At 48.3% G+C, this 25,914-nt stretch overlaps 1 protein-coding gene and 1 long non-coding RNA gene across 3 annotated transcripts in view; one reads left to right on the forward strand and one right to left on the reverse strand.

Moving 5' to 3' along the window:
* Positions 1–25,914, forward strand: part of TMEM181 (transmembrane protein 181) — a 50,556-nt gene that overhangs the window by 20,971 nt on the left and 3,671 nt on the right. For both annotated transcript variants that reach the window (XR_013332990.1, XM_077755124.1), the window contains exons 5-16: positions 429–550; positions 3,855–3,965; positions 14,699–14,779; positions 16,513–16,612; positions 17,191–17,321; positions 17,531–17,622; positions 18,815–18,872; positions 21,092–21,194; positions 21,788–21,839; positions 23,668–23,750; positions 24,819–24,908; positions 25,759–25,825. Coding sequence is in view for 1 of the 2 variants with exons in the window: in XM_077755124.1 (XP_077611250.1) it covers positions 429–550; positions 3,855–3,965; positions 14,699–14,779; positions 16,513–16,612; positions 17,191–17,321; positions 17,531–17,622; positions 18,815–18,872; positions 21,092–21,194; positions 21,788–21,839; positions 23,668–23,750; positions 24,819–24,908; positions 25,759–25,825 (1,090 nt within the window). In the remaining variant the exon portion in view is untranslated. The remainder of the gene's footprint in view (positions 1–428; positions 551–3,854; positions 3,966–14,698; positions 14,780–16,512; positions 16,613–17,190; positions 17,322–17,530; positions 17,623–18,814; positions 18,873–21,091; positions 21,195–21,787; positions 21,840–23,667; positions 23,751–24,818; positions 24,909–25,758; positions 25,826–25,914) is intronic.
* LOC144224228 (uncharacterized) lies at positions 21,836–23,500 on the reverse strand. The gene is made up of 3 exons (XR_013332991.1): positions 22,854–23,500; positions 22,575–22,631; positions 21,836–22,324 (listed from the first exon to the last, which is right to left on the reverse strand). It is a non-coding gene; the product is annotated as an uncharacterized LOC144224228 (long non-coding RNA).

Here is a 25,914-nt window from a genome sequence, read left to right on the forward strand (position 1 = left end):
GTTTTTTTGTTTTTTGTTTTTTTTTTAATTTTTTTTTTTAATGTTTTCTTTATTTCCAGGAGAGAGAGAGAGACAGTGTGAGCAGGGGAGGGTCAGAGAGAGAGGGAGTCACAGACTGAAACAGGCTCCAGGCTCTGAGCCGGCAGTCAGCACAGAGCCCGACGCGGGGCTCGAACCCACGAACCGCGAGATCATGACCCAAGCGAAAGTCGGACGCTTAACCGACTAAGCCACCCAGGCGCCCCTGGAATGAAGGTTTTTACACAGGCCCCTGGGTAACAGGTTGGGAGTAGAAGCTCAAGGAAAGCCTTTACTGTGCTGAGACATGTGAGGTTTTCAAACGTGCCGAGGCTGAGGCGGTCGAAGGACCTTTGCCAGTGTGACAGTGCCTGACGCGGTCTCTGACGCGGAATTTCTTTCTCCTGTAGAAACATCTATTCAGACGAGCTTTCTCATGACTGTTAAAGTCGACGGTGTAGCTCAAGATGGAACCACCATGTTCATTCACAACAAGGTCCACAATCGGACAAGGACCCTCACCTGTGCGGGGGTGAGTGCGTTCAGTTGGCCATGATGCTTCACTGCGCTGCACTTTTACACACGTGCTCTCTTAGTAGAAGCATCGAGTCACACCAGTCAGTGGAGGCGTGGAAAAGGAACCCTCACTCTTGATTTTGGCACCATATTCTCCCGGAATCCCAAGAGTCAGAGCTAGAACTCTATACACGGATACCCTTATAAATTCTTACAAAATTTACACGCATGCACACATGATACAGGCACCCCTATACGACGCCTGGTGTGTCTACAGATGACTCTTCACGGGGTGCTTGTCGTCTCTGAAGTCTGCTGCTGTTCGTGGTCATCCTGAATTGCCAGGGTCTCGAGCGTCAGCCCCATGATGAACACTGCGATCCTCCCATGGGGGCTGAGGCCCAGGACCCTTAGGAAGAGTGGCCTGCTTGCTTGCATGCCTACTTTCGGGCGCACTGTGTGGTTGTGGGTTAGGAAACCTGGTGGTCCAAAGTGAGAAAGGAGCCCTCGCTCCTGATAATGTTTTGGCATCGTATTCTGTCGGAACCCGAGTCGGAGCTAGAACCCCCCTGTATAGAGCAGGGAGGCCCCTGGGGCTCCACAGGTGGCCTGGAGAACAGGGGGACCATCAGAAACGGGAACGCATCGGAGGGAAGGGTTGGGAAAGTGGTTTCCCGGGCAGGCCTCGTGCCCGGCTTTCCGTGCAGTCAGGTGTCTCCTTCAGTCCCCAGAGCGGGCCCCCCACGGAGCCGGCACTGTTAGCAGAGCCCCAAGTTAGGTAAGAAGCTGGGGCTTCGTGAGGTCAGAGCACTTGCCTGAGGTGACACTCGTGAGAAGGGGCCAGGATTTCAGCTTGTGCTCTTTTACCGCACGGCGCGGGTCCTCCACAGCCGCGCACCGTCCGGCTCGGAGGAGCAGAGCAGGGCCGTTCGTCCTGGCAGGAGGGGTTCAGGCGGCAAGGGCTCTGTTGGCTGGCGGGCCCCATCTGCGGTTCCTCCCTGCCGCCGTCTGTCCCCTGGGACCTTGCGGCAGCTGGGTCGGCCTCGAGGGCCTGGCAGGTGCTGCTCGGGAAACCCCACAAGTGACTGCCTCCTCCTCACCCTGCCTCCTCCGTGACCGCCCACGGGAGCAGGGCTGGGCCGGCCTCTGCCGTGGTCTCCTTGACTGCAGGGTGCGGTTTCGCCCTCCCCGACGTCCTCGTAAAGTGGCGAGGATCCAGTCGAATGCCGTGTGTGAGCGCCTGCGTGGGGGTGACCCCGGGCCCCCCCCCCGCCATGNGTGTGCAAGGACCTCTGCACCGGCAGCAGCTTCGCCCGCACCCCTGGGCCGGCTGGTCCGCCCGCAGCTGGCGCCTGGGCCCCTGGCCTTGCTCCTTCTCGTGCGGAGCAGGTGATCCGGAACTTCGTCCTGAGGCTGCTGGAACTGATCTTTCTGGTTTGTGAGGACTGAGGAGTTCCTGGGGATGGGGGACTTTCCGTTTTAAATCGGGAAAGTTCTCAGGCCGACTAGGAAGACGCAGTCACCGTGTATAGTGCCGGGCCGCCCGCCAGGCTGCTTGCCTGCACTGTTTCTCCTTGGCAGGAGTGCCCGCCACACCGTGCACTTGACAGCGGCCCTTTGTGCCATAGCGTCTCCCCTCTCCTGCTGGTGGCCCTGCTGCAGTTTACACTGTGTCGCCTTGGGGACTTCTGTCTTCTGTTTTCTGTTCAGGTCCCTCCCTAGCCTTCTCAGGAGCATTGCCCTGACTTAAAAAAAAGATGGGATTTTTTTTTTATGTTATAGAGATATCAGCCACCCTTTATGCTGCCTTTGCCTTGATGTGAAGAGAAAACATTGTCTCCCTTGGGTAGCAAGTGGTCCACACCAGGTGGCTCTCACCAAGTGATCACACAAGCACATTGTAATCAGTGCAGGAACCACGGCCTGAACTTAGACCCCCCTCCCTCCCAGATCGTCAGGTGGGCTCGCTGTAGCTTTTTTAAGCTTGAAGACATGTACAGCCTGAGATATAACTGTCTTGTCAACTTAAACATCCCTGCAGGTTCCGACTTGTTCCTCCTGTGACCCGACTTTCGGGAACGAAAGGTGGATTTGGGTTTGCTGAGACCAGGAACGACACGCACACCAGCCTCTTCTGACTTCTTTCCTGGCCCTTAGGCCAGCACCCCTTGCCTTCAGATTGTCCTTGTATCTTTTCAATTTTTTTTTAATGTTTTATTTATTTCTGAGAGAGAGAGACAGCGTGAGCAGGGGAGGGTCAGAGACAGGGAGACACAGAATCCGAAACAGGCTCCAGGCTCTGAGCTGTCAGCACAGAGCCCGACGCAGGGCTCGAACCCACAAACTGAGACCATGACCTGAGCCGAAGTCAGACGCTGAACCGACTGAGCCACCCAGGTGCCCCGTCCTCATATCTTTTGAAGGCTGCTTGTGACCACCCAGATCTGTGTTCCTACCCTGACCTCAGACATTCCCGGCTTGGGAGCCTTTGATCAGTGGTAGGGGCGACTGCCTTGTTCAAAGCCATAGCTGTCACGGGTGCCACCCAGAGACTGTGCTCTGTCAGACACGGAGAGAACTTCCGAGGGGTGTGCCAGGCGGCATGGCTGTGCCAGGTTCACTGCCTACCCAGCCACTGAGTTCACATCCCCATCCGGAGTGAGGGCTCCACCACCCCCGTGAATAGAGGGGAGCTGGTTCCTAATGGTACAAGAGGGAAGATGGGGGCTCTTGGCAGACAGATGTGTGCACACACCTGTGTGATCACACTAGCCATTGTTCCCACTGTCTTGGGTGTGGCCTGACCTCCTAACAGAGACTACAGGGGCTCCACGTAGGAAGGAGGGCATTGGGGTGAGGGGATGCACGGTCCACTCCATATATTGTGCAGCAGCTGTGGAAGTGAGCAGGGAGGAGAGTGACACTAGGGGGTGGGGAGTTCTGATTTGTTGTGTCTTGGCTTACACACACACACACACACACACACACACGTCCCTTGTGCTAATGTGTTTGTGCGAGAGTCTGGTTTGGGTTGTGTAGTTACCTTTTTTATGCAGGTGACACTATTTTGAATCATCCAAAGTAGGAAGCTTCTAATGATTGTAAATCGTGTATTGTTTGTTTCCACAAATACCCATTTGGTCCTTTCTTCCTGAGAACTGTTTTTGGCTGGTGTCTGCATTTTTCTGGGCTCTGGCGAGTTCCCTGGAGATGGTTCTCCATACTCATGGGTCATTGCAGTGTGTGACTTCGTGGGCCAGTTGGTGGGGGAGCCAGCCTTGCTTGCTTTAAAGACCCAGCTCTTCCTTGTGTCTTCGCAGAAGTGTGCAGAAATTATTGTGGCTCACCTCGGCTACTTGAATTACACTCAGTATACCGTGACTGTGGGATTCGAAAACCTGAAGCTGGCCATCAAGGAAATGAACTTTACAGTAAGTATGCCAGCTGCCCTCCGGGTCTCCGAGGCTTGTTGAGCTCCCAGCCTTGTGCCAGATGATGGACGTAGATCTCGGCGCTGAAATCCTGTTATTTGGACTAGGGAGGACACACATGGCTTTTAAAAACTATAGGGAAACCATAATTTCATGAATATACAGAAGCAAGAATAGCTTAAAGGAACAGTATGAAATTGGAAAGCCTTTGTGGTGTTCTGAGATTTAGAACAGAGAGAATAGAGAGTAGCCTTCCAGTCGGAAGGTCAGGAAGAGGTTGTCAGGTGAACCCTGCTGGTAGAAGAACAAGGCGGGACCCCCTCGGCCGCGCCTGTGAGCCGCCCTCGGGCCCCACAGGGGCCCGTAGTGAGGTGCGGGCCCTGCACACAGCCCTCCCGGTGTGCAGCTCGCACGGTTGGGCTTTCTGGTCTTGTGCCCCGATAAAATCACCCTCTTTGTTCCTTCCGTTCGTTTGTTCCACGGTGTAACCAGCATCATGACCAGGAGTACGGGTTTGAGCTAGTTTAGATCCTGGCACCATGAGCCTGTTTCTTATCTGTAAACTAGCTGCCCCACAAAGCATGTGGATCAAATGAAGGTGGTAATGGGCTCCTTTTGAAGAGTAGCCTTTTATTGATCTAGACCTCACATCCCCAGAAGCAGCCTGGGAGCAGTCACTCCCCACTCCTCCCTCCCCCGGCCCCCGAGGGGCTGCGAAGTCACTCACCTTCTTTCTGTCTCTGTGGGTTAGCCTGTTGGGGATGTTTCATGTGACTGGATTCATACTATGTGTGGTCTTCTGTGACTGACTTCTCTCGTGAAGCAGAGAGTTTTCAGAGTTCATCTGTGCCCTGGAGGACATCAGCCCTTCATTCTCTCTGTGCTGCGTAACGTTTCACTGTGTGGCTGTACTGCATTCTGTGTGTCTGCACTTCGGTTGGTGGGCTTTTGGGGTGTTTCCACTTGGGGATTTTATGAATAAGGCTGCTGTGAACGTTCATGTGCGGGCTTTTATTTGGACGGATGGGCAGCCTCTCCTGAGAGGTTTGTGTGTAGGCCTCTTCCGCAGTCTTGACTCGTACGGCCTCACCCGCCCCACCACTACGCTGGCGCCTGTGGTCCCCATTTTCCCGGGGGGCTTCTGGGGGTCGGCTGGGCTTGGAATCCTGCACAGTGCCTGCTCATTGTAGGTGCTCAACAAATGGCACCTGTTGTTACATTCCTGTTACTTACGTTTTCACTTCCTGTCTCTGGACTACGCAAAAGTGACTTTTATTCTTTACCTATGTGGTAGTTCTGCGGATACTTAAAAATGTTGTCTCGGCCCTTCTGAGGTTTTTCCTTGACGTGGCCCTGGGGGTGGCTCCTAGGTTTCCTTTCTGTGACTGCCCCCGTCAGCCTGGCCCAAGGCAGCTGCTGCTTGTTAAGCAGAAGGAGCAGGTGGCCCTCCAGGTGCTGCTGGGACCAGACAGCTGGCTCCTCTGGCAGCCGCCACACCTGTCGGCGGGGCATTGCCGGCTGGTGAGGACCCCTTGTACTTTTTCCACCGTAACTGCTGTTGAGTCTGGTCTTTTTCATTCTCTGCTTCTGCGTTTGGTTTGTAACAACTCTGCTCGGTCCTTAACACTTTGCTCTTGAATTCCTTTTTTTTTTTTTTTTTTATGTTTTATTTATTTCTAGGAGAGTGAGAGAGAGAGAGAGACAGTGTGAGCAGGGGAGGGTCAGAGAGAGAAGGAGTCACAGACTGAAACAGGCTCCAGGCTCTTAGCTGGCAGTCAGCACAGTTGAATTCCTTTTCAGCGGCTTTGGCTTCTTGGTCCAGCCTCTCCTGATCTTTTGAGTTTGAATCTGGGTTCTGTTCTTTATTGTATGAGAGATTTCCTAGAACTCTGTCCTCAGAAAATCTGGTTAGCATTCTGCCTGCGTCCTCAAATCCACGGGGTCTGAGACAGATGCCCCAAGCTCAGCCATACCAGTCCTGTTCTGACCCTCTGTGCTTTAGGCTGTGCTATTTCAGAACTACCTGGAATCAAGAATGCAGAAAGCAAAGAGCACCAGGTTTCTCAGAAAGGGGGCCTCTCCTTTCCATCTTTATAGAAGCATCACCCCCTGAAGGCCTTTCCCGAAGTTCTCAGCAGCTCTCCCCCAGGCTTAGTTGACCCTCACCCTGTTACATGGGTTTGGACTCTCTTGTTTGTTTTTGATTGAGATTCTCTCCTTCCATCTTTTGTATCTATTTTATTTCTTCTCAGACTTCTTCCCTAATAATTTGATACATATTTCAGATAAACTTGGTACATGTCATTCCACTGTTGCTAAAGAAGGCAGGTGATGTGCTCTCACCGGAGGAGTCAGTGAGGAAGTGGCCATCAGAACAGCTCACCTTGAATGATGCTAACGGGCAGAGATTTGTTTTGGGTGGTGCTCGTCAGTAAGTCCAGAATGCTGATACATACAACCCTCGGGATTTGTGAGGGATAGATTTTTCTACATTTTTGTACATTTCTGTATTCCCAGTACCCAACAGTGTACCTGGCAACAGTAAGGCTTGTAATAAATATATATGGGCTGAATAGAAGGATAACACCATAGCACTGCACAAATTAAGAAACTCACATGGCCAACAGACTTATGAAATCGTGTTTTTCCTTATAAACCGAAGGGTCAGAGAATTCAGAAAGAAGTATCTTTAAAAAAAATTTTTTTTTAAATGTCTCTCTCTCTCTCTCAAAAATAAACAGAGTGTGAGCAGGGGAGGGGCAGAGAGAGGAGGAGACACAGAACTCGAATCAGGCTCCAGGCTTTGAGCAGTCAGCACAGAGCCTGACACAGGGATCAAACTCAAGAACTGCGAAATGATGACCTAAGCCAAAGTCAGACACTTAACCAAATGAGCTACCCAGGCACTCCTAGAAATGTCTTTTTTTAACCTAGAAAATGGTAAAAACACCCACAAGAAAAATAACATTTAGGGTCAGTGAGATCCAAGGACAGACATTCTCTCATACAGGTTAATGGGGGTATAAATTGATTTCAGTGTTTGGGACAGTTTTGTGGTTTAGAAGAACCTTTATGTGCATATTCTTTTTTGACCTAGCAACTCTACTTCTGTGAATTTATTCTAAGGAAAGAATTAGAAATGTATACAAAAATTTCTATTTTTTGTACCAGGAAGTTGGGGGTAATCTCTATTTCAGTGGAGTTCTGGTTAAGTAAATATATTAGTTTTTCTATAGCTGTTAAAATAATGAACTAGTCACTAAATAGAATAAATATTACAAACTGCTATTGATTTTAAAAAAGGAAAAGAGTGTATGAATTAAGTGTTGATTAATATTTTTCATTATAGAAAACTCTAGAAAGCTATACTTGGGTGGTAGGTTTACTGTTTTCTTTTTTCTTCTGTTTTTTTTTTTTTTTTAATGTTTATTTATCTCTGAGAGGTGGGGGAGGGGGTGGACAGAGGGTCAAAGAGAGAGGGAGACACAGAATCCGAAGCAGTCTCCAGGCTTGAGCCATCAGCACAGAGCTTGATGCGGGGCTTGAACTCCTGAACCTTGAGATCGTGACCTGAGCTAAAGTTGGATGCTTAAATGACTGAGCCACCCAGGTGCCCGTGTGTATGTATGTGTGTTTTAATGAGCTTTTTATTACCTTTATAATCAGAAGAGAAAATTATTTTTCTTAAAGGCTCCTAAGACAACCAATATTTGAAAGGGAAAGTCCAAGATACCCTCTGGCAATTCACTCTGAGAAGCTTAGTTATTGAAGCTACCTCAGCAAATTACAATTTAGTGTTATGTCTAAACCTTGTACAGAGATGCACTGAGACATCAGAACCTTACCCAAAGTATTTCTGTATCTTTTATGAAACTGTGGTTGAAAAGTATCCATTATGTTGTGAACACTGATCTAAACCTCCAAACAGAACTCCTTTTGACCATTTGTAATAAACTCCTTCTACTAGAGACTGAGCTATATAGCTCGTCACATTTGACTTTCACTATTAGCTGCTGGAAATTTCAGAAACCAGTTTTATGCTGAACTGTGACAATTACTAACATCCTGATATAGGTTTCTGGTATAATTATTTGCCCTCTTTCTTTACAATTCTGCATTTTAAAAAACTTTAAAAATTGTTCCTATCTAATCTTTTTATTATAAGCTGACTTCATTTCCTTTTCGGAAGTGAACCAAGTATAACAAATGAAATACTTTTAAGAAGTATGTCAGTGATACTATTGTACATGCAGCAGAATGGCTAAAATAACAAAGTCAAAAAGATGCTGAAGCTGGCAAGGATGCCTAGCAGCCAGAGCTGTTGTACTCTGCTGGTGGGAGTGCAAACTGATACAACAGAACTATACAAACATCGGTCAGGAGACATGCATTTCATGTGCATATCTTAGCAACATGGTTCTTAATAGCTACTAACTGCAGCCATCAGTAAAAGGAATCTCGCAGTGGCACGTCCATTCTTGTAATGGAGTATGTACGGCAGTGAGGTGGAGTGGTTATACCTACACGTGGCCTTAGGGATGATTTTTCAGAAGCATGATGTTGAATACCATAAGCCAAATACAAAATAGCACACAGTGTGTGATTCCAATTATGTAAGTTATACGAACAGGCAAAATGAATCTGTGCTGTTAAATCCAGATTAGTGTTACTCAAATGGGTTAGTGACTTAAAGGGGGTGTGTGGGGAGGGACTTCTGGGGCGCTGTGATGCTGTTTCTTGATTGGAATGCCGTCCACACTGGTGTGTTCCATCTGTGACAGTTCATTGAGTTGTACACCTAGGGTACGCACACAGGTTTTCATAGGTACGTTACCTTTCAGTAAAAACTTAACAAGATGTGTGGTGCACTTTAAAAATCAGAGCTCATCAGGTTGGTGCCTATTTAACCAGATTTCTTTAGACAGTCCTTGCTGCTTTGGCAGAATTTGACCCTGACCCTGAGGGCTTCCATTCCTGTTGTTTGGTGTTTCCTAGGAAACCTGTGGCGTTTGGAGACTCGAGTTCCGTGTTCTCCCCGTGTGTGGTGGCGGCACCTTCCCCTGGGCGTCCCCAGCTCTTTCTCCTTGGGGGAAGCTGTGTTCAGGGTGAAAATTACCCTGGTTGCTACTCCAACCTGCTGGGAGAGAGAATCGTCACGAGGACAGGCCCCAAGTGTTCACACACTGTGCTTTCGGCAGAACATGTGTGTCCTTTAGCAGACACCTAGGTAGTTGATGCTGTTTCCCATCTTGCCTGCTCTGTGGGTTTTATCTTCTGTTGTTGAGGCCACGTACCCTCACTTTGAGAAGCTTGATTTCACTCCTTTCACTCTCATTCCGTACTCTCTGAACACCTAGTTCACTGATTTCCATCTACCTTCATATCTGCTTGAAGTAGAGTGACCGCTCTTCCGTCTCTGCGTCTATCAGCTCTTGTTCTTCTGAGTATGTCTTGCCCATATCCCATTACCACGTTCAAGTCAAGACTACCCTGCAGGCCTTCCAGGTATGTGAGAGATACCACTGACCTCTTGTGTTTTTTTTTTTCAAAAAGTTTGTTTTATTGGCCATGTTCTGCATATGCAGGGGAGTGTAGACTTTAGAGATGGTGCAGATTGCTTTTACTCACTTTCCTCTCATTTTCTCCTGAGCTTTCTGAGCACCTCTACACGTTTGGATGGAGTCACATCCACTCCCTGTGTCCTCAGGGCCAACTGGGCATTTTCCCCTCTAATTAAGTGCCCTTCTGGCTGATTCTTGAGTGACACTGCAGTCAGCTGTTCTCATTTCATTTCCTCCTTTTTCTTCCTAAGCCACAGCCTTTCACTGGGGGATGAGATTAAAATAACAGCTAACGTTCCCAAGTCCTTCAGTTTTCTGTCCAGTGGCCGCCCTCCAGTTTCCGTGTGAATTGAGAGGCCTGGCAGCAGGCAGCACTTTGATAAGCACTGACTGGATTCTTGGATCACAGTTGATAGGTTGATCTCATAGGACAAGTTACAAAAGTTCTTCCCCTGCAAATATTTCCATATATAATCTTTTACATTGGTTTTCAAGCGTTGGAAACCCGGGCTGTGAATACACGTCTGGTAACCAGTTCCACTAGGTTGCTGGGAGTACCACAGACCTGCACAGCCTGCACCCCGATGCGGCCCCACCCCTGTGTGTCCTTGTGGCTTTCCTAGTCAAAAGACTTGAGGGATGTTATAGAGTATATGTTCTCCGCCAGAGCTCCTGGAGTAGCTCCTGGTAGCATTCTTAGTGATTTTGTTAGATGTTTCATGTCTACATCGTATTTGACGACATACTTGCTTGCATATAGTCAGAGTAGGTGCCCAACAAATGTTGAATGGATGAATGGAAAAACTGGACCAAACCTCTGTAGATTTTGATTAGGGAGAAGTGGTCTAGCATATAAAATGGATACTTGTTCCAAAGTCAGTTTGTGGTATTGCAGGGTGAGCCCAGTCTCTGAAAGGACAAAGACGGCTTTGTCAAGGCCAAAGGACCTTGACGCACATGCCAGTGAATGGATCGATGGCTTAAGATTTCACAGTAAATGTCTAGAGCCTGAGTGTTTCCTGAGATTTTATTCTGTTTATTTCCTTTTACTTATTTCCTTTTAATTTAAAATATACATATTCACATTTAAAAGTAAATGCAAAACCAAAACCCCCTAATTCCGTAGAGTGAGGTCCATGCAGTGGCTGCGGTCCTAACCACGGCGCTGGTGCAGGCCCTGGCCAGCCGATGGACAGAATCCCTGTGGGCCTGGCATCACTGGATCCATTGTCTGAGGTGGAGGGGCCAAGGCCATGTTCTCTGAACTTCCTGTATTCTTCTTCGGCTCACTCAAAGGAAAAGAAAGACTTTGCAAGCCCTTGGCATTAATGTGAATGCCAGACTGAGCCGTGAGTCTCATCTGGTTTCCAAGGAACACGAAGGGGATTCCTCTCAGCTGCTGCTAGCGAAGGAAGGCAGCCTCGCAGAGAGAAGTGCGATGTGGACGTGGTCTCCCTGGGTCAGGAAGGACAGGAGAAGGTACAGCAGGAGCAAAGGGAGACTGGATTGAGTGCAGTACAGTTTTGAGTGTCCAGCGTGCACCAGCTGTCAGCCCAGTGCTCAGGGCAAAACTGTGAAGCCACAATTGAGCACTTTCTTTGTTCCACCTCACCTTCCTCCTCTTTCCTGTGAGCTCTTAGCTTAGAACTAAAGTGTGTGTTTTACGTTTAGCTCTAGCTATTGGATAAAGCATTGTTTGCTAGTGTTAATTTTGAAAGTGAGTTGTTTTATACTGTTCTTACAGTCTTTAAAACAGAATCGCCCTCCTTTAGTAGGGGGTCCAGAGTTATTTTCTTTTTGAAGAGTTTCAGTCCTTTGAAGGTGAAAACCTTACTTTCTTCACTGCTACTTTAAACGTATTTTGTGAATTTTCGCCTGGTATTAACACTTTTTCTTTCTCTTCTTGATTATGCCTTACAATCTGTTTTTTCAACTAAGATACGTATTGTACTTTTTTCTATTTGAATATTCTGTTCGCATCGATACCCCTCCCCCATGAGTGCTCATAATTGCTACTGTGATCATGTTGTAAATGATACTATTTAAAGTGGAAATGCTACAGCAATGATCATAATAGTTGCATTATGTTTCAGATTTATAATAGCAGCTATTATTTATTGAACTTCTGTTTGCCAGGCACCATGCTAAGCTTTTTATAAGCATCATCTTACTTAAATGTTATGACAAATCTACAAAGTAGATAAAAGTATCCCCATTTTGTGGAAGAGAAATCTGACGTTTACTGAGACTGAGTTAGTTGCCCAACTAGGAACTGGAAGAGCTGGGATTTGAACCTGAGTCTCTGACTTCAAAATTCGTATGCCCTTAATCACTATTATGATCTCTACTTTCTCATTGATTGTTAATTGTTGGGTTTTGTTTGATGGCTTTATTGAAGTATAATTGACATATAGTGTAGTGCACATATTTAAAGTATAATATTTGATCCCTTTTGACATATGTACATATCTGGGAAGCAGTCACCACAATCAAGATAATATGCATACCCCCTTACTCCCTGAAATTTCCCTCATGTCCCTTCCTCCTCTTACCTTCTCTCCTCCAGTCACCACTAATCTGTTCTCCTTACAGATTCATTTGTATTTTTTTTTTAGAATTTTATATAAACACAATCTTTTCACTCGGCATAATTATTTTGAGGTTAATTGATGATGTTGGGTGTATCAGTTCATTCCTTTTGGTTGCTGGGTAATATTCCAGTGTGTGGACACAGCAGAAATTATTTATCCATTTACCTGTTGATGGACACTTAGATTGTCTCCGTTTTAGGGCTCTTATAAATAAAGCTGCTGTGAACATCAATGTATAAGTCTTTGTATGGACATGTACTTTCATTTCTCTTGGGTGAATTTCTAGGATCGGAGTGGCTAGGTCATATGGTTAGGGGTGTGTTTGACTGTTTAAGAAACTGACAGACTTTTCCCAAAGTGGTTGTACAGTACGTTCTACCTGCTCTGTATCAGAGAGCTCCAATTGCGTCACATTCCCGTCAATGTTCCGTATGGTTGTGTTTTTACTTTTGGCCATTCTCATAGGTGTACGGTGGTATTGGGTTGCGATTTCAATCTGCAGCACTTTGAGAATGTCTTCTGGCCTACATGTTTCTGGCAAGAAATCTGCTGTCCTTATCTTTGACCCCTGTGCTGATGCTCCTCCCGTCCCCCTCTACCCCCACTTTTAACATTTTTCTCTTTTACTGATTTAAACAATTTGATTTTGGTGTTCCTTGGTGTACTTTTCTTCATGTTTTTCTTACATAGGGTTCATTGAGTTCTTGGATTTGTGATTTCGTAGTTCTCATTAAATTTGGAAACGTTTTGCTCATTATTTCTTCAAATATTTTGTTTTGCCCTCTTGCTCACCCCGTCCCCAAGAAATCTAAATATGCATCTATCAGGCCATTTGATGTTGTCTCGTACTTACTGATGCTCTGTTTATTTTTTGCTCCAGTTCATTTAAAATCCCTTCTCTTGTCATGTCTCCACATCCTCTCATCTCCCAGTGTCTATTCTGCTCTTGTTCCATTTCCAGGTGTCTCCCTCACATGTTCAGACTTTCCTCCAGCTTCTCACTGTCCTTATCTGCTAATTCTAGACCACCTGTGATTCCTGGGGCAGTTTTGATTGATGAATTTTTTCCTCATTATGGTTTGATTTTTCTTGTTTTTTACATGTTTGGTATTTTTTTTTTCCGTTATTTCTTTTTTTGAGTATAGTTGACACAGTGTTACATGTGTGGTATTTTTTTTTATTTAATACCAGATATGATTGATGTTAGATTTTGTATTCTTGTCAATAATCCTTGAGCTTTGTTCTGGGATGTTGTCAGCTTACTTGGAAAGGGCTTAATTTTTTTTTTTTTTTTTTTTTTGGTCTTGCTTTTAAACTTCACTAAGTAGGGCCAAAGCAGCATGAAATCTAAGGCTACTTTTTCCCCACCACTGGAAAAGCATTTGTGCCCCTCTGTGTGTTTTTTCTGTCTGGGAGTAAACACCATTACTGGCCCTCTGTGAGTGCCAGTGATCCTTTTCAGAGATTTTTTTTCTCCCAACGGCAGGTAGTTTACTCACACTCATGCCCTCATCAGTGTCCAGGTAGAAATGTGACCAGGACAATCTGGGGCAGGCGTCCAGGGCTTTCTCTTACAGCTCTCCTCTCTGTACTCTGTCCTTTGAGTCGCCGCCAGTGGATCGTCTCCTTGGACTCCCAGCCAGCAGGGGTGTTCTTGATACTCTGCTTGGGCTCCCTTCCCACCACAGCTCAGGCAGCCAGAGGGTGCACCGCTCTCATCAGCCAGAGATTGTTGTCCCTCATTACATCCTGCCCAGTGTCCTAAGTTGTGTGTGTGTGTGTGTGTGTGTGTGTGTGTGTGTGTGTGTGTGTGTACTTATCTGTGTGTGTATATATGTATTTTGAATATTTCAGGTAAGGTAAATCTCGTGTCTATAACTCTGTTCTCAAGTAGATTTTTTTAATTGCTCAGGTGATTTGAATTTCATGCATTAACACCGTGGGGCTTATTGGCCCAGTGCAGTGCACTGCTCTGGGGTCTGGTGATAAATCTGGCTGGTGACCGAGGCTAGAAGGGATGCCTCCTGGCTGCCTTTGGCATGCGGTGCCTGCATCCTCAGCTCTGTGAGGTGGACACTTGATAGGAGAGAATCTACTCAGCCTGAGAGCTGACACGGTAGTTCCACTGTGCTTTTGGTTTCGGATTCACGTCTCTCTGTTTCATGTAATCTTTTTTTTAGAACATCCTATGTACTCACATTTTTGCATCTTTTAAAAATCTGTTTCTTTTAATGGAAAGCATGGCCTTTTCTAATAAAGAGATTGACAGCGTTAATTTTTGATATCAGGTTTAAAAGCCAAATGCTCTTGTGATTACAGAAAGATTTGTCTGCCAGATTTATCATTAGTGTAAACCATTTAAAACTGTTTTCAATGTTTGGTAATTAAGGTTTTCAAAGTCTGTGCTCTTTAATATAAAAATAAAATGTACTGTTAAAATTTTAGAATATGTGAGAAAGTGTAAGGAAGGAGAACATTTAAAATTAAAGTCTCGTATCTAGAGAGAACTATTATTAATCTGATGTACTTCCTTTTAGATGCATATATATTTTTCAAATTATTTTCCTACTTTGCATTTTAGTGGAAGACTTATGACCCTGCATTTTCCCAGTTGGAAATTTGGTTCCGATTTGTCTTCGTGGTGCTGACCTTCATTGTCACTGTAAGTCCCGTTTGCCTGACAGACCATGTCAGGATCCTAACAAGGGCAGAGTTACTTTATGAATTATGATTACTGACGTATGAGCCACACAGGAGATTTATCTGAACTCTGAGACACTCTATCCAGTGGGCCAACCTGATATTACCAAGTATTCTGTACGTGTGTGAGGACGCTGCCGGGCAAAAAAAATGACAGAATGTAATAGTGATTACAGATCCCTGACTTTTAAGTAAATGCTTGTCAGAATGCAAAGACCATGTCATTTAACCCGTGTGCCATTTCACCTGACTTGTTTGAACCACCTTCTGTGCATGCAGGCAAAGGTACAGCACATTCTTGGGTTTTTACATTTGGGAAATCGTACCAGACCTTTCAGCAGGCAGGCCTCAGATGAGTGGGTTTGGAAGTGCAAGCTTCTGGCTCATTTGGGGTCTGGGTTCAGTGTCCACAAGCACCCTGTGACTTTGGGGGAAATGCTTACCCTTAAAGTACAAGTGTTCCCCACAGAGCGCCACCCCCGTCAGTGCAGATGGGAATTTAAAACTGGAGAAGTGGATGTGCTTTGGTACTGAGCGCCATCTGAAGGGTGGTGTTCTGCCCACCAGCTGCTTGCCCCTTGCTGATGCAGAGGGTGTGACATTCAGGAGATCTGTTGACTCTTTGCAGTGGTGGCCACTGCAGTCGCCACCCAGTCACTTGGTGCTCCACAAGCTGACGGTACACAGCAGGACACAGGCTCGTGGGGGCCAAGCACGTGAGAAAAGTGCGAGATGGTAGTGAAATGGGACCTGGGCATGGATGGAGGGTGGGACATGGCTGCTGAAATCTAGTAGTATTCGCAGAGAGCTGGGGATTGCAGTCCTGGCTGTGCCCTGGGCTCCCTGAGTGACCTTAGTAAAGGAAAGTGGAGAACTGCCGTTTATATTTGGGCAGCAGAAATCCTTGCTGTTTCGTGAAGCATCTCTGGTGTCTGAGGTGTTGCTGCCACACTCTGGGGCTCAAAGAGCTGGCACCCAGGGCACTCATTATGTTCATAAACCGGAGACATGAGCCTGAGCCTAACAGACCAGGAGAAATGGCCCATAGGCCCAGGAAGTCCAGAAGGCCCAGAAAATCAATAGCATATGTTAGATTACAGAAAAACAAAACAAAAAAACCTCGAGGCCTTTGTTTCATACAGATGTGTAATGTTTTAAAGTACTTGAAAGAAACTTCTCCCATGGCTCAATCAGTATACCTTCTTCAGGGACATGTTTGAAAACAAACACATCTATTGACCATAGTTATTAGCCTCATTCCCTTGGCTTTTGTTTGGGAACCCCCAGGGCCTGCCTTAGAAGCTGTAGTCAGTCATCTACAGATGTTGCATGGCTGGGAGCATGTGGCCTGTCCCCAGAGAGGTCCTCTGTGTGACTCTGTGGGGCCAGCCTAATAGAAGTAGCCTGTCCAGGAAGGAGGGGTGGGGGCGGAATGCTCTTCCCTTCTGCAGAGGAGTTTCAGCCCGTATATTCCCTGTCCCCTCTTGTCACTATGAGAACAGCTTGTGGCCACCTTACCCGAGGCCCTTTGGCACGAATCACCATCTCCTCTCAGTTGGCACTGATGGTCTCAGCAGTCAGTGCAACAAGGGGTCAGCTCACAGGCTTGGCTGACCATCAATTTGGGAAGGCTTAATACGAAACGAAGCAAGGTATATGCAAAACAGTAACTCGAGTGCCTGGTTTGGTCTGCAGTGCCTGTTTGCACATTCCCTGCGGAAGTTTTCCATGAGAGACTGGGGGATGGAGCAGAAGTGGATGTCCATTCTTTTGCCTCTGCTGCTGCTTTATAATGGTACGTGCCCATTCTTATTGTGGAGCTTTCAGCTAGTAAAGCTGAAAGCTGGAAGGCATCCTAGAGAGAGTCTGGCCCCAGAGTCTCCAGAAGAGCATGGGAGCCTCTGAAGGCGCAGGCAGCAGCATCCCCCAGAGCGCACGAGCGCTGTGGCACCAGGATGCGGCAGCTGCCTGGCTGCTTTCACAAATAAGTGATCGCTTTGGTAGTTAAAACCTGGAAGGGCTACAGACACAGCCGTCTTGGAACTTGGCTGAAGGCGGCAAACACTGCCGTCTGTTCCTCTTCCCTTGCTTCAGAAAGCGTTTGCTTCCAGAGCCGCAGCACTGGGATTCCCAGGCCTGCGGGGAGGAGCGGATGGCGTGAGCAGACGGCACTCTGTAATGATCACTGGAGCAATCTGTTCATTGGCTTTCAGGTTTTCTGAAAAACAAAACAGCCTTTAGTTTACTACCTCCCTTTGGCTCTGCCTGAGCAGAAGGTGACTGGGAGTTCTGCCCTCATGGAGGGAACCGGATGCCCTGTGCGGGGTGGGGTGAGCCTGCCTTCATCAGGCCTTTCTGCCTGTTGCATTCCAGATCCGTTCTTCCCCCTCTCCTTTCTGGTGAACAGCTGGTTTCCAGGCATGCTGGACGATCTCTTTCAGTCTGTGTTCCTGTGTGCCTTGCTGCTCTTCTGGCTGTGCGTGTACCACGGGATACGGGTTCAGGTGAGCACTGGCCCTCAGCACTGCTGGTCCCGACTCTGGCACTAGTCCTTGAGATAAACTCCTCCTTGAGACTCTGTCTCTAGTCTCCGTCAGCAGAAGCATGCATGCTCTGTAGAAATGCTTTGAGTGTCTGTGATCTGGCGTGGTCTGCTAGGGCTTAATGCTTTGGTAGAATTACTAACTTATTTCTTCCTTTTTTTGATTTTTAGGGAGAAAGGAAGTGTCTGACTTTCTATTTACCTAAATTCTTCATTGTTGGACTATTGTGGTTGGCTTCTGTTACACTAGGAATATGGCAGACGTGAGTAATTTTGTTACGTGTGAAACTTCAGGCATGAGAAGCTTTTGACAAAGGTGGACAGATCCACAGGCTCACTGTATTTTGTGAACCCATCCAGAAAGGAATCTGTCACCAGGGTGTCAAGACTGGATAGTGTGATTTGAACTGAGGGTTCATTTTTGCTTGAATGTCATGTCAGGTAACACAGTCCTTATAGTCTTGTCTGGAAAATGAAAAAGACTGTTATTTTAGCTTTCCCCTTCAAAGTGCCGAAGACGTCATCTGTAGGAATGGTGCTCAGGGGTCCTGGCTCATCTCTGCCTGTAAGAAGCTTTAGTTTCTCCTTGGGCTTGCATCTGTAAACTTCCATTCCTGCACCGCTCCCAAGGCTTATTGCTATTAGTAGTTTTATCCTGTAAAATGGGACCAGTGTAGAAGCCTGCTGTGGGCACAGCCTGATGCTTCCAAGTAGGATTTTTCTGCAGAAACAAGTTCCATTTCAGGGGTATGATTCTGACACTTGGCACATCTGACTTCATGGCCCATGACAGCACTCAGCCCAACTCGTCTCCCTTCCCTATCCCTGCCTGCCACCTCAGTTACTGAGTCATTTTAAAATGAGTTGCACGGAGGGGCACCAAGGGGGGGGTCGGTTTAGCATCTGACATCAGCTGAGGTCACCATCTTACATTTCATGACTTTGAGCCCTACATCAGGCTCTCTGCTTTCAGTGCAGAGCCCACTTTGGATCCTCTGTCCCCATCTCTCTGCCCCTCCCCTACTTATGTGCACTCTTGCTCTCAAAAATAAACATTTAAAAAAATGAGTTGCATGGATGTTGGTGTTTACTTTTATAGCTTTCTTTGTGTGCTCAGCTATTCCCAGTGCCCAGGTATGCCATTGAAAAGGTGCCAGAAAACAGTTTGGGGCCTTGCAAGAGGAATAGTATAGGGATTTTTTTGAAATGAAAGATACTGCAGCTTCATAGTATTGATGACTATGGCCAGACAGTTACATTTAGTAGCCCTGGATGCATTTTCATTGTGAAATTTAGGGTTTCTTACAAATTTAGAATTACTTTTTAAAAATCTTTTACTGTTGGTTAGCAAGGAGTTTATGTTAAAAAGTTTCTTAAAAAGCCAAATGAAAGTCTAAAATGGAAAGTATACTAGTTATTAATCTATGATTTTTGTTTGTAATACTGTATTTTCAGAGTTAATGAATTACACGATCCCATGTACCAGTATCGAGTTGACACAGGAAATTTTCAGGTGAGAATCATTAATGACGCCTGGTGTTTCTTTTTAAATGCTGTTTTTCAAAATTGCTGAACTTTGTAACTTAAACTGTGTTGGGGACATGAGCTTGCTAACTGGCACTTTGGGGAAGAATGCAGAAGGCTCATGGGTGCAAAATTTGGAAAAAGGTGTTTGAACAGTATAAAAAAAAGCTTTTAAAAACAAAGTTGTTGCTCCCATTGCTTGGTGTATGTTTGAGGCACAGAACATGTGTCAGATTTAAGAACACTGTAGAACAGTTAAGAAAACATTTTGGTTTGTTTAATTCTCCAAAGTAGAGGAAGGTTTCCAGTGAATGAATGATGTGGCCAGCTGGCTGTGTGGGCCTGCAACCCCAGCAGTCACAGGGCCCAGTGCCTTGGGTGATGCTCTGCTCTTGCCAACTCAGAATTCTTTATACTTTCTAACAAGGGGTCCAGTGTTTTTATTTTACACAGAGGTCCACAGATGGCAATCAGCCCTGAGTGTGGCTTTCCCTTGAGTCTCCAGGTTTGTGGGCATTCCTCGTGTCTCATAGGGCAGCCTCTGATAGGCGCAGCTGAGCCCAGGCGCTGANGGAGGCATGTTCCCAGCAGGGCAATCCCAGAGGCACAGAGTTGAATCCTGAGCTTGGTGACAGCCAGCATTTCTCTGACGCTTTGCAGAGCTTCCTGTGAAGTGATAAAATCTGTGGCTCTTTATGGGAATGGCCTCTGAGAAAGAGGGAGGTTTAGTGAATCTTGAAAGATGAATAATGTGGGTTGAGACTACACATGTACTAGCAAACAGAATAAGCCCCTGATTCTTAATCGAATTTCAGCAGGGGAGTACCAGTAGCCTTTCCATTCCATTATTTAGAAGTTTGAGGAGTTTTGAAGGTCATTCAGTGAATGCCTTTTGAGCAGTGTGCATGATCCTTGCTCTCAAAGAATACATGACCTTGTGAGGGAGAAAAAGCTTAGAAATAAGTACAGACCAGTACTGCCAGGTGTGCAGTGTCCTGATAGCTGTGTCCTTACGTACAGTGGGCCAAGTTACAAGTTGTATTTTGTCTTTTTTCTTAGTCTTTTATTTAGTCTTAGGATGCTTTAGTAAGTTTTTTGGGGGGAGGGGCTGCACCTGGAGTGGAGGGTAGGGGAGGCATTCTGGTCCAGGGAAGGAAAGCGCTATTCCAGAGTTGTGTGGGGCCACGGGAGGAGGAAGCCATGCAGGAGACCCGAGTCAGGGCAGGCTCAGTGGGGGCTGTGTTCAAAAAGGGCCCTAGAAAGACTTGAGGCCGTGTGTGTGAGGGTCCGGGCTTTAGAGAAGCCTTTTCTCCCTGAGGGCAGGGCACTAAAGGAAGGGACAGGGAGGAGTGGCTTTGACCCATTCTCACAAAGATTCTGGAGACTCCAGTGATGGATCACATACGGGACTGTAGATTGAGCGTAACTTTCCAGATTTAGGTGAAAAAATATAGTTTCATGCTAAACTGTTATCGGAGTTTTTGTCTGGTCCAATCCTCTCATTTTTCATATGAAGAAACTGAGGGCGGTGAAGGGTTTTGCCTGAGGCCACACGGGGCCAGTACCTGGGCCAGTGTGCCCAGCTCCCTGGATGGCCTTTGGGTAAAAACTGTGCCCTGGGAGCAGCATCCCAGCCTGTTTCCCTCTGTAAAGGGGGGGAGTGCTACAGTCTCTCTTAAAGAGTTGTTGTATGGGTTGAATTGATCTCAGGAACTCAAAGCACGTGGCCAGCATTTAGAAGGACTTGAGCAAGGCCACTGTCACTGTGGTTGTGGTCACCTGTCCCCTTCTCAGTCAGTGGCCTACGTTTGTTACTAGAGGAAACACTGGAAACCAGAGACTTCTAGGAAGCTGAAAAAAGCTAAAGACCCAGCACTGGTGTATTGAGCAACTGCTACAGCCCAGGCCCTATGCTAGGAGCTTTCCATGTGTCATGGAAGAAGCTTGGATTCTCATTGATCTGACGAGCAAGGGCTGGGGGTGACCACCCAGGTGAGACACCGGTGCTCACCAGACAGGATGAGAGGCCGGGTCTGGAAAGGCAAGTCACAGCAGTGGGAACACGTCCTTGTTCTGTGTTACGGAGTGATCTTCAGGATTCTAGGCTCCTTTTAAAAATGTTTGGTTTTCCTACTTGTGGTAGTGTTGGAAGGAAGAGCAGCACTGAGTCCTGGTTCTTATTCAGTTGCCCATCTTGTGTCATTCTAGGGAATGAAGATTTTCTTCATGGTGGTGGCAGCTGTGTATATATTATACCTTTTGTTCTTGATAGTGCGGGCCTGTTCCGAGCTGCGTCACATGCCTTATGTAGGTAAGCGCCACATCACAAATTGCCCAGGGCAAGGTGCGTAAGGCCTTGACCTCACACGGTGGGAGGAGTGGCTGGAGTCCACCCAGATGAAGGTCTGACTTGGATGGGGACCCATCGCCCTCCCTCAGGGTGGAGACGAGTCCCTTTGGTCCCTGGGGAGGTCTGGTAACAGGGCTGACTGGGTAACTGTGGGCCTTTTGGACAGTGCCTCAGTCAGCTCTAAAGGGAGGCCTGTGGGGCAGAAGCCACCTGGGGCCCTGGGTGCCAGTATGGCTTTGGAGCCACCTGGATCCTTCCAGAATCATACCTTATAGAGGAAGTGGCCATGGTGGTTTTCCTAGTCCTGCGTCAAAGCAACTCACCTGATCTCAGAGGATCCTTTCCTTCAGTCCATCACAACCAAATAATAATGGCCATGGTCTCTCTGGGAGGTGGGAGAGCATTTCTTCTAGGCTTCAGGTACACACAGGCTTAAAGTCCAGACGGAGGAGGGGCTTTGTTCAGGAGGGTTAATTTTTGTCTTTATTTTTAAGCTCTCTGAGCATGGAATTTACTTCCCATGTGGTTTAAATGGGTATTTATTTCTTTTTCAGATCTCAGGTTAAAATTTTTGACTGCATTGACTTTTGTAGTACTTGTCATTAGGTAAGAAGACTTTACTTTTTGAAAGAAACAAAACAGCAAATTTGTATTTTCCTACCATGAATATCTTTTTTCCCCTTTTACAAAGTTAACTTTAAGGTATTTCTAGCCAAACATATTCATTGGGTCAGAGAGCCTCTTGCCCAGGGCAGGCGCTGAGTGTGCATGGTGGTGGAGCGAGTGCAGTTGTGTTGTATGTGCCCCCGGGCAATGAGGAGTGTTGACTTGAAGCCAGCTGGTCCGGAGCTGGGGGAGCTCCCTACTTGCTCTGACGTCGCCACGTAAGTGGATCAGCCACAGCCCAACTCGGGTTAAACCACTAGAACACCGTATGTGTACTTGGCACCTGGTATCCTTTGGGCACTCCCAGTAGAAGACTGTGCATTTGAACTCGGTATCACAGGTGTCCTTGAACAGCAGTGTGGTGGCCCCGACAGGAGGGGATGCTGCACCGAGAGACTGCAGAGGCCCCGGTGACCCAGTTGTCCCTGTGAATGAATGCCAGATCATTGCTTGGTTGTGGTTTGTCTCTTTCTGCTAAAATCAAAATCCAGAGGGAAAGGAATCTAGTTACCTGCCTTTCTTTCTTTGGTTGTTTGGATTGCAAAAAAAAAAAAAAATGGCAGCTGGTCCTCTTCTTTGGCCCGAGCCACGCAGGGCTCGGAGAGGATGGCTTTGCAAGGAGACGCTGAGGTCTCCCATGTCCCTTCCCTTTCCCTCATTGTGCGCATCACTCACCACACCACATGAACTCAGCGTGGGCTTCCCAGTGAGCTCCATCCGCATCTGCGTTCCCTGAAAACAGCAGTGCCGTACGGTGCAGGCGGGCCCTCTTCAGCTCTCGGTGTGCTTGCCTCCCACCTCCCACACACCCCCGCTCACACATGCATCCTCACATGCTCTCACGTCCTTGAACACCTATGCACACTCCTCACACACACCCTCTCACACCCCCTCTCACACCCCTCACAGTCACACACTCTTGCACACACACACCCCACCCCCCCCCGTCCTCACCCTCCTGCTGCCCCGGTCCACAGACTGGGCGTGGGATACTTGCAGTGACCTTCGAGGAGGAGTCTGACTTGGAAGCTGTCATGCCTTCATGGCCCGTCTTCATACAGGTTCAAGGGGATTCACTTACCTGCCCGGCAGACCCATACGGAGTGTCTGCTCTCGGGGCAGCAGGCGGGCACGTTCCTCCCGACGGTGGTGGTTCTGCCCCAGGGGAGGAAGACTGTGACAAGTCAATAGCACGTCCAATCGTGAAAACAGACGTGACGACGGCGGGAGAGGCTGTGCTGTAGGTGGGGGGAGGGGATGTCTCTCTGAGGAGGTGACTGAGGCCCGAGGCCTAGAAGCACATGGGCGCGGGGGACAGGCGGCTTGGTGAGGAGAAGGAGAGGAGACCTCACAGGAGGGAGAGCAGCCGTTGGAGAGGTCAGGCCGCCTCGAGGAGTCCCGGTTCATTCTCGGGGATGGAACCCTTCGGAAGGGTCGAAGCCCGGAGGTGAAGGGCTTGGCTTAGGCGGTCAGCCATCAGTCTGGCTCCGCGTGGAGGACGGGCCGCAGGGAGGGGAGGCGAGCACAGGGGAGCGGGTTTGGGGGCCGCGGAGCTCCGGGTGCTCAGGACCTTCACTGGTGGTGCAAAGCCGCTTCGGCGCTGCAGGGATGGCGCGTGTGCGCAGGCGCGGGCGGGCGTGCCGGCGCGGCNNCGGGGCCGTGAGACCTTGCTGCGAGTGGGCTGTGTGAATGGGGGAGTGGAAGTTCTGTGAAGCTAGTGCTGTTTCCTCAGGTACTTTTACTTAATGCCCCTCCCCCCTTTTTCCAGCATCGTCATCCTTTATTTAAGGTTTGGAGCGCAAGTATTACAAGACAATTTTGTAGCTGAACTGTCAACTCACTACCAGAATTATATCCTTTCAATGGGAGGCGGCCGCCAGCCTTCAGGAACACGCTCTGCGTGGAGGGGTTAGCCGTTAGGTCTGCAGCCCTGAGGAAGAGGCGGGTCCCCGTGCCGTGGTGCCCTGTGTGCTCTGGGTCCCACCGCTGCCCGTCCCTGTGGGCAGTGGCCCAGGCTTGGCAGGGCCAAGCCATCCCAAGGGAGTTAGGCTCCCCACCTGCTCTCCCCGCCACCCTGCTCTTCTGTCTGCATGGTGGGGATCCTTTGGAGACCCAGGCTCCACCCAGAACCTTGCCTCAGTCCCGGGTGCCCACTTCTGCCTGCAGAGCACTGAGGGGAGGCTGAGCCTGATCTGAAAGTCCCCTCTCCCTGTCACCCAGGCGTATCCAGCTGCAGTGTCCACGGAGATTAGGGCGGTTTAAGCCTGCGTCCCCAGAAAGGGCTCCTACGTCCAGACTCCCAAGTGTGCCCGAGGCCAGTGGGGTGGGCTCCTGGGTTCCCGGGTAAACCTTCAGCTGCCCTGGCCGATTAAGCGTGCTTGCCTCCCCCCACCCCGCCCCTTTCATGATGGCATCCATCAGGGGGCGCTCTGCAGTGAATCCCGGACATTCAGGTTCTTCCCCTGGGGCTTCTTCCATCCTTAGAATTCATGCAGGATTTGTCACATTTTAGTAACTGAATTTCACACTAAACTTTTATTAAAGGAGTCAGTAATGCAGAGAAGGTGAAGAAGAGTGGTTTGGGAACCCGTATTCCGTTCTTCCTTTCAGTCTTGGTTTACCCGTATGCACACGTGGCCTTCCTGCCCTTTGGTCCTGCCCCGTCCAGAGGTTTCCAAGGATAGAAAAGAGCACGGTGCACCTGTTGTTACAGGTGACCTGGAAAGGTTATTGTAACGCCTGACTGTGGGCTTGCCCTGTGACATCCTGTGGCTGGGCTGTGCGGCCCCAAGGTACTCGCTGCTAATAAGCAGTAGCAAGGACTGCAGGCGGTCAGACGGAGGCAGCCAGACTGAAAGCAAAGACGCCAACTGAATACACAGTGTTCCGGGGCTGCTTATTTTCCTTGACCGGTATCACCAGCCGAATTCTTATCTTTCTATGGCTTATTGAACTTTTACCTCTATACTTTGGCCTTTGTGTATTCTCCATCGAAGAACGCCCTGTACGGTAAGCCTCCCCTGGGGCCGGGTCACTGGCCAGATAGCTTCACAGAACTTAGTTCAGGACCCATCTCCCGGGTCCCCTGTTAGTGCCAGGCACCAAGACTCTTTAGCAGAGAGAGACGAGGTCAGTTACAGCGTGAGCTCTGAGGTGTTAGAACACGGCATGTGCTGTGTTATTACACAGTTATTGGGTTCTGGCACATACGAAGTCAAGTCTGTTGGACACCAGTGCTGTGGCCATTCAAGGAAAGCCAAGATGCACAGCTCCCCCCCACCAAAGAAGAACTAACCTCTCACACAGGCAGTGAAAAGGATGAGAACCTCCTAGAACGTGGGCAGGGGTATAGCCTTTCAGGACCACCACCTGACTTTCATGTTGTGTGAGCTTTCAAAGCGCCTTCATGAAGTGTCTTGTTCGAGCCTCACAGCAGCTTTATGATGAAGATGCAGTTACTCCCATTTGAGGTGACAAAACTAGACAGGCTGGCTTCCCAAGGGCCACTGGGGGGTGGGGGGCAGGCGCCTCTGGTCTCCCTGGTGTTTCCCGCCCCTGCTACCTGTGCAGACTTGGGAGAAAGTAGCTGGCTTGCAGCTCCCATCTCAGGGCTCCCCTGGTGCCTCTTTTCTCCCAGTGCTTCCGCCACTCGGTGTGCCCGGTGGCCTGCCCGGTGGTGGTGCTGCCCCTGGCTTGTACATGAGAAAGCACACTTGGGGAGGCGAGATTTGGTCAGGTCACACAGATCGTAAACGGTGGAAGCTGGGATTTGAGTCCAGCCCTTTCTGCTCCTATCCTTTTTCTATAGCATCCTGCCTCTCTAGACTCATGCATGAAAATGCTCTTTGTTGGTTTTCAGAGTCCCAGCTGAAAGACAACCCTGCATTCTCTATGCTGAACGACTCCGACGATGATGTTATCTATGGGTAAGTCCCTGCCTCTCTGAAAGCTGTGCTGCGCTGAGTACTCGGCCTGCGTGCACTGAATAGGTGTTCATCACCTTAAAATGGTTTTC

The sequence above is a fragment of the Crocuta crocuta genome, unplaced genomic scaffold (genome assembly GCF_008692635.1).
Source record: "Crocuta crocuta isolate KB4526 unplaced genomic scaffold, BGI_CrCroc_1.0 scaffold11, whole genome shotgun sequence".
Taxonomy (NCBI): domain Eukaryota; kingdom Metazoa; phylum Chordata; class Mammalia; order Carnivora; family Hyaenidae; genus Crocuta; species Crocuta crocuta.